General features: G+C 47.6%; 1 protein-coding gene across 1 annotated transcript in view; it reads right to left on the bottom strand.

Moving 5' to 3' along the window:
* pde3b (phosphodiesterase 3B) overlaps positions 1 to 8,325 on the bottom strand; it is a 44,892-nt gene continuing 36,567 nt past the window's right edge. Inside the window, exons 7-16 of the mRNA XM_035529309.2 lie at positions 8,132 to 8,223; positions 7,185 to 7,339; positions 6,372 to 6,506; positions 5,447 to 5,558; positions 5,149 to 5,262; positions 4,228 to 4,427; positions 3,688 to 3,891; positions 3,283 to 3,444; positions 2,948 to 3,188; positions 1 to 2,762 (exon numbers count right to left, since the gene is read on the bottom strand). Of these exons, the coding sequence (XP_035385202.1) occupies positions 2,548 to 2,762; positions 2,948 to 3,188; positions 3,283 to 3,444; positions 3,688 to 3,891; positions 4,228 to 4,427; positions 5,149 to 5,262; positions 5,447 to 5,558; positions 6,372 to 6,506; positions 7,185 to 7,339; positions 8,132 to 8,223 (1,630 nt within the window). The 3' untranslated portion in view covers positions 1 to 2,547. The remainder of the gene's footprint in view (positions 2,763 to 2,947; positions 3,189 to 3,282; positions 3,445 to 3,687; positions 3,892 to 4,227; positions 4,428 to 5,148; positions 5,263 to 5,446; positions 5,559 to 6,371; positions 6,507 to 7,184; positions 7,340 to 8,131; positions 8,224 to 8,325) is intronic.

Raw genomic sequence — 8,325 nt, 5'->3', positions numbered from 1 at the left:
TAATTTTCCAAGGATGGTGTTTTTATGACAGCTATAAATAACAATGAAAAAGTCAGATTCCCCCATCACAACTGAAAAAGCTGAAACGTTTACATCAGACTTTGCTCTCTAAATGCTACAGGAAAAAGTGACAGCTCTTCATAAAGGTGAAGGCAGAGCACAGGGCTACAGCAGTGTACAGAACCCTGCACAGCGACAAGCCAACAAACAGCCAACAGTTCAGACAGGTGAGCAGCCAGGAAGAGCAAAGCCACTCCACGTTCCCATGAACTAACGTGGCATGTGTGAGGAGAGGAGAAGTGTCAGGCAAAAGGGCCCATGCTGGACCCAGCGGCTGCAGCTCAGGAGTAGCGCGCCTGGAGGGAGGACGGGGAACAGAAGACAACGATGATGAAGGAGAGTAGCACATGTAGCGTGACCGTGTGCGAACACCCTGGTCACTCCTGAACCAAGAACCCGTACTGGACGCAGGCGAACGCGCACGACAAACAAAACCCCAGGAGGGAGGGGCCGTTCGGCACAGTCACGGCGAGCTGGCTCACAGCGAGAAAGCGTTCTCAGCAAAGAGTGGTTACGCAGAGCAACCCATAGACAGTGCACCCCAAATCATTCACACCCAAACACATCCACATCAGTAAATAGTATTAGATTAAAAACTCTGGTAAGATGATAATTACAGGTTGTCAATGTACAATACATGTTGACCGTATGTAGAAAACAGACGCAATCGGTTGATTAATTAAAAAATATATATTTATATATGCAGATACTCTTTCTGTGCAGAGAATAAACACTTGTTTGGTAGTAAAATGTGCACATTTATATATCTTTATCTTTAAATACACCAGCTTGATTTACACTGCCTACTTGAGAACGTTTCCTCTCCAGCTAAGCGGAGACACCCTCCAGTGGCCCGCCGTCTAGTGGAATGCCTAGAGTGTCAGACAAAAATATATAGAACTATTAGTATTAACCTGCTTTATGGTGAAGAATAAGAAAATATCAAAACGTGTGAAACCCTGGATCACGTCAAATGCACTGGCCTGCTTGTGTGTTTGGCAACGGTTAGAGTTAGTAAAAATGTGTCTGAAGTGTGATTAAAAGGAGAGGACCAAAGAAGCGCACGCACATTCAAATAATGCCAAAAGTAACGCAACCCAGGAACACCTCGCCTTCACATACGTGTCACCGTGATGAGTCGAACAAACTCGTCACGGCCAAATACGTTCCTGGAATCTGTTCCTCATCAGAGGTAACACAAAGGGCCTTGGGTAACTGGAGGGGTGAGTGGAGGTTGAATTGGGGCAGAGCTCCTATGGAGTGGATTCTCTTCTGACTGCAGTTCAACTTCCTCATACAAAAAAAAAAAAATCCAAACCTCGGGGAAACAAAATCCTGTTTTAAACTGTTTCAACAGAACAATTCACCTACATGAATCCTGAGTTACCATGAGGACAAAATATATATTCAAACAAACCAAAAAAACAAAACAACAAAAAAAGGACAACCCTTCATGAGAAGAGTGATGATGTTCCACACACGATGCGCTTCAGAGCGAGAACGCAGGAGAAAGACGCCAGCTGGAAACAGCATTTTCTGAGGAGGTACAAAGGCAGGAACACACACGCAAACAAAAAATGTGACAAAGTAAAACAAAAGGTGGTACACATGAATAAAAAAGCATCTAAAAACGATGCAGGAGAAATTGTTTGTTTGTTTTTTCTTCAGTCAAAACATCAGCATCCTCCATGTAAAGTCCTAGTGGCTGAGTTCAGTGATACAGTGTTTGGTGTCGCCAGCATTAGGAGGAAAACACACTCGCAGTGCAGCGTGTGTGTGTAGGCTGTCGCCCGGGCCACAAGAGCAGACAGAGGATCAAACTAACTAACAAATTCACAAAAAGGTTCAGACAGGCACGTTTGATGTACGCTTCTAAAGTATTCCTGACCCCTCGAAATTCTCCACCTTGTGGTTTTGAACTGTTCGCTTTGGTAACAAGTGACAATTACTTCAAAGTCTTCTGCTTTTCCATTCAGTATTTTTTTTATCTACTGACTTTTTCCTTTTTAAATCATTCTTATAAGTACCTATAGGAGGGTTTAGAGCTCTGTGTTCAAGGCCGCATCGCAGCCTAGCAACTGTAACCATGCAGGTTTTTAACCCCACTCGCCTTTATTTCTTGCTCTCTTCGTATTTGTTTTTACCTCGCGGCGCAGCAGCGTGTCCAGGGAGCTGCCGCTCCGCCACGGATCCTCTCTAGGGTGAAAGAGTTTCAGAGCAGAGTGACTCCCGGTACTGCAGCATGGAGCTCTCACAGTAGTAAGGCCTTTTCGATTTCGCAACACAGCGTCAGAGTGTCAGCACAGTGACTCATTTCAACACGGGACATCTAGTGGGATCTCCCTGTGGGCATCGATTTGGGATATGTGTGTGTGTGTGTGTGTGTCCATTTTGGCGGGTGGGTGGGGTAGGGGGGAGGGGTGGCCCGCCCTCTGCTTAGGCCCCTCCCCAAGCTTCACATCTTGGCCAATTGCCTCGCTCCTGCTGCTACTGGCGCTCCTCCTCTTCAGCCTCCTCCTGAATGACCTGGATGTCATCCGAGGATGAGGAGGATGGAGGAAGACTCTGGCTCTCGGCCTGTTGCTGCTGGCTCAGGTCTTTGTTCTTCTCCTCCTCCTCGATGATGGACTTCCACACCTTGTGGTTCTCCGTCAGGTGCTGCATAATACCGCAGAGCAGACGACGGCCACCTTTCCTCGCCTCTGCAAAAAAACCAAACAAACAAACAAAAAAAACCTTTAGCATATCACACATCCTAGCTGAAGTATCAGAGATCTTGGCTAATCTGTCTGAGATCTGGGCTAACGTATCAGACATTCTGGCTAACATATCAGACAACATGGCTAACGTATCAGTCGTCCTGGCTAATGTATCAGACAGTACGCACTCATATGAAGATCATCAAGCTCTTCATCGTCAGTTTCAGTGTCTTCAGCCTCCTCCTCTTCCTCCTCCTCTGAGCCATCAGCGTCCACCCAGCAACCTGGGAGAAGCCCAGCCGCGTCATATGAGTTGCACAGAGGCCCAACGATGTGTGTGATGAAAGACTCCTGTAGCCGCGCCAACTGTGGCGCAGAACGGTCCATGAAGGGGCTGATGGGTAATCCTAGACCTGCCTCTTCGTCACCCTGCAACCCAGGCAACCAAGAAATTATCTTAATAAAATGCCAAAAGGGCAGAACCATAAATACAAGACATTAAATAAAAGCCAACACCTGCTACCTGTTCGTAAAACTCATTGACGATACCCTCTGTCCATTTCAAGTGAAGGCTTCGCTCCTTGGCTGGCCCATTGATATCTGCCAACTTGATACACACTTGGCACACCAACAGTCTGTCGTTCTCACTTGTCCAGTCAATACCTGGGCTATTCACATCATTAACCTGTTAACAAGAAGGTAAAACCACTTGAATACATCAATTAATGAGATCATCACCCATTTAATGGACTATACAGAAGGAGAGCTGTCACTCCAGTGCAGCATACACACCCCACGCTCAGTCACTCCACACTGAACAACTCAGACCCCTCAGATCTTACGCCTTCTCCAGCAGAGCTCTAAAAGACCTTTTCAGAAGGCAACGCCACTACAGAACTACCATCAGAAATGTTAATGTGCTGTTCACCTTGGAATTGAACTCCGCTAGGAAATCAAAGTGCTTCTTTAGGTCTGTTGCTAGGATGGTCTCAATAACAAGAAAGCGAAAGCGCTTAAACTCCACGTGGTCCAAGTTGGACAGGAAGTTGAACTCTGGCTGTGACAGGAAAAGGCTCCACGCTGCTGCTGCGTGATGATTCTCCAGAACTGAACGATCGTTGTATAGCACCGCCTAGAGAGAGAGAGAGAGAGAGAGAGAGAGAGACAGAGAGAGAGAGAGAGAGAGAGAGAAAGAGAGAGCATATGAGTGTGTGACAGTGTGAATGAGAGGCAGATTGTGTTTGTGTGGATTCTAAACAGATGTTAAGATCATGTACACAACCATGTTCTGATGACCAGTTTTTAATTAGTGTTGGTGTTGCATAAAACCCTCATAAAATGAAACTGGACATCTTTACTGTGATTCACATTATCAATGCATTTGCTGTTGGGTCATGTAACACCATGCAGCTTTTCACTGCTACAATCCAGTATATAATAATCCAGAACACTGCACTTTGTTACCTACCTGAGGGGCATTAGTGGCTACGAGAAAGGCATTTGTGCGCCCCGGGTGATCATAGTCATGCATCGCAGCTGCTACATACAGTGCCATGAGCTCCAGGGCAGGGACGTTCCAGGCCAAGCAGCCATAACTGTTGTCTGAGATCGAAGAACTTTTGGAGGAAGCGTAAGACACCCTGCCCGGAGAAATGCCGCTGTCTGAATCTGAGACAACAAGGAGAAACAAGTGAAAACTTCTTTTTACTGAAGTGTTCACTGAGCATATTCTCATAATGGTTCTGTTCTGTCCACTGATGCCGTGCCGGGTGGTGCTTAAGGATTCACCAGGCATGCGCTCAACAACAATCAATCAATAAAGTGGTTGTGTGAGCATTCACGTAAGCAGTGCACAAGCCTGCCCCCTTGTGGACCCATCTATCACAACATTTTTCCACAGCTGTAGAAAACTAAATTCCACTGGCACACTCTTCCAATCTGGGCATCATCTGCAGCACAGGGACCTGTGCCAGAAAGTGAAGTCACCGACGTCCTGTGCGGCTCCGACACCTTTATCGCATGAGCTGAGCGACCACGGCAGCAGTGTGACTCACTGCACTCCATTTGAGAGATTAAAAGGCCCATCAGTGGCCTCCAGTAAGTCCATACACACCGAGGCCACAGGATTCGTCAGCGTGCTGAGCGCCGTCGCTGCCTGTCCACTCTCTTCCCACAGCTGCAGACCCGCCAGCCCAGGGCACGCCCACCCGCTGCGATTTACTCCCCGTGGATCAGAGGTGCGCGGGATATAATTAGTAGGAGAACAGCCTCCACCACAAATGCTCTGTAGCGCCTCGAGCGAGAGATCACGGAGGATAAAAAAGGAACTGGGTTTTATCGCTGCGGCAACATCAGTATGCATGGTTTGCGGCTACGGGAGGCTGCGTACCTGTGTCGCTTCCTGTCACATGGTCGTTGTGGATCTGCTGAAAGCCTGGGATTGGCCTCGTGGTCAGGTACCACACCGCATGCAGGACATCTGTGGCATGGACGCGATTGTGGTCTGTGATGGAGAGACATTCACACTCAGTGCCCAGCTGTTCCTCCTTAGACCCACTGCAGGAGCACTGTCTACAGGCTCCACTACACAGGACTCTGTGAAGATTGTTTATTACTGCGGTCACGCCCAAGGCTATCAAGCGTGGCATTCAAAGTTTCAGTTCTGACAGCATCAACACAATTCTCACAGGGGATATCACGATAGCCATTCTCCAGTGCACAGAAGTACGTCATGAATTCCCGGATGGGGATTTTGAAGATTTCAAACAGACCCGTGTCCTGGAACAAAGTGTACGCCACCTGAGAGACAGAAAAAAGCAAACATCCAAACAAACAAAACTTCATTAAGACACAAGGAGCTGCACCGAGGCATGACGTCCCTGAGGAGCGTCGAGCAGAGAGTGAGCACGGAGCTCTGCAAACAATCACATCACTGCATCTCAGAAAACACTTCAACATGCCAGTCATGCACTGGGAGGGACATTGGACCGCCGGTAAAATGACCAACCCGGTCTCAGGTAGGGTGAACCTTCATGACATGACTTAATCTGGCTTCGCACTGTGTGTTGTCCGTGTTCATGTGACTGACGGTCTGAACTTTCTCCCAGTCTGCCATGGTGTTATGAATCTCTGACTAACACAACAGCTTATGCAATTCTAAGTGCATAAAGTTGTTTAATGATTCTGATCTTGCAGCAGAAAGGTGACATTTTGTGTACATTTATGGCATTTATCTGACGCTTTTATCAACACTGACTTTTATCAAAACAGCAACTGAGGGTTAACAGTCAAGGGTCTTGCTCAGGGGCCCAACAGTGGCAACCTGGTGGTGGGGCTTGAACTGGCAACCTTCTGATTACTAGTCCAGTACCTTATTTTATTTAAATAAATGTTAAATAGCCTAAATAAGTGTTAACCACCCTAACCCCAATGTTAACAACCATAACCTTAACCATCCTCATCCAAACATTAACTACCCTAACCTCAATGTTAACTACCTTAACCCCAGCGTTATCTACCCTAACGCCAGTGTTAATTACCTTAACCCCAGCGTTAACCACCCTAATGCCAGTGTTAACTACACTAACCCCAGCACCCCTGCATGCTACTGACGTGGCTGAGGATGCATCCAGTCTTCCCTCCCGTCTTCTCCATCAGGTCAAAGATCTGGAAGTTCCAGCAGTTGAGCTTCTCCATCAGGGCCTCGTTATTCTCCAGCTCAAAGTCCAGTTTGAACTCCTGCTCGCCCTGTAAGACAACAACCAGATGGCACATTCACACTGACTTCTAATCAGTTTCTCCCATCCAAAACCCTAGGACAATCGGTCCAATGCATGATGCTCGACAGCTCTCTGATCAGGCCAGACATTGTCCAGCATGCCCTCACAAGCCCCTGGAGTCGTTCCGGAGAGCAGCCCTTTCTGCTGTGCACCAGGCCACCGCATGATAAGATAAGAACATGGAAACCAGGGTGGAGAATGGCTTCCGTTCCCTGCAGAAATCACTCAATTACCCCGTCAGAGGACTGGTCTGCTGGCTCAACAGCTGGCTGTTTTAACAAGGACCAGATTGGCCCATAAAAACTTAAACAGAGGGCATTCCAGCCCCCACTCCACCCCCCACCCACATACAATATCTTTCTGACATAGCTGAGTGAAACGACTCCCTAACCAAACAAGGGAAAGTAAATGACTGTGATTAATGTTAGGAATGTGGACTCAGCCATCACTCATTAAGATCATTATGTTCTTCAAACACAAGGTGACGAACAGTGTGTGAACGTACAGTCAGATTGTAAATTCACACAGATGGAAGGATGTGTGGAAGACTGTGGAGAAAAGACTTTTCTCCACATAAAGGCTTTTATGCGTTTTCAGATATGCCAAGAGTCCCGCCAGAGTCCAGTAAGAGTCCGTGTGCCGGTACCTCCAGCTCCGATGAGGTCTGCTCCACGCCAGATCCCCGTGCCTCCTCTTCCTCAGGCCGGCTTCGTGCTCTGGGCTTTGTGCCGGCTCCCTGAGCCTCCGTCTCGCCGCTCTCCTCCCTGATCAGGCTATCCCCGCTGTAGTCGATGGCCTCAGCTGAGGAAAGCCAGGGTGCTGGGGTTAACGGAACGCTAGACCACAAAACCGTGCCTAAATCAAGTCAGATTACTTCAACAGAACCTTGGTAAAAAGACATGGCCATAAAGCAGATTTACAGTCTGAGTCCAGAGTCCTAATTCACAGACTGAGGCTGAGGCTAATTAAGAGGACAGGAACCTGCGGAGGAGCTGAGGTTGTTGCTTTGGTAGCATCAGACAGTCCCATTACAATCACAGATGACATTCCCAAATGTAGGATTAAAACAGAGGCAGAAACATTCCCAAATGTATGTTTAAAACAGAGAAATGTTATGAGCTCTTTGACAAAACTTAACCAAAGTTGCCATCATTAGTAGAGCCCACGTTTATTTCTCTGGGCTTTGCTTCCATAATTCCGATTGAATTTTGTCTTATAATGAAAATGATTTTCAAATTCCAGAAAAATATAAATGCCGTGCCATCAAAGGGGTTGGCATGGCTGATGTAAGGTGAGCCTATGGGTATTCAAGTATTCAAGTTCAAGTTTGGTTTATTCGTCACATACATAGTCATACACAGTATAACGCGCAGTGAAATGGTGGAGAGTGCTCTGTCCAAACTGAGGAAGAGAACCAGGGGTGCATAGAGAAAAATATATATATGCAGATAAATATGTATGTGGCCAACCTGAGAGTCTGTGAAGTAGGTGAGTGTGTGGGTGTGGCCAACCTGAGCGCTTGTGGAGTAAGTGTGTGTGGGTGTGGCCAACCTGAGCGTCTGTGGAGTAGGTGAGTGTGTGGGTGTGGCCAACCTGAGCGTCTGCTCTGTCCATCGTCTGCTGAAGGCGGGTGGCTCTCAGACGCGTCCACGCTGGCCCCGCCCTTAGGCATCTGCCGTCCACAACTACCACACACACACCAACTGTCAGTCTCAAGTCAACACAACCCTGAAACCCTAGGTAAGGTGGGGCTGGGGGTGTCAGGCAAAGTTTGGGTGAGGGGCGGA

This window comes from Electrophorus electricus, chromosome 3, assembly GCF_041902795.1.
Source record: "Electrophorus electricus isolate QZ-2024a chromosome 3, ASM4190279v1, whole genome shotgun sequence".
In the NCBI taxonomy this organism is placed as follows: Eukaryota; Metazoa; Chordata; class Actinopteri; order Gymnotiformes; family Gymnotidae; genus Electrophorus; species Electrophorus electricus.
The sequence above is the reverse complement of the archived record's forward strand: the minus strand, read 5'-3'. Positions and strand labels throughout refer to the sequence as shown.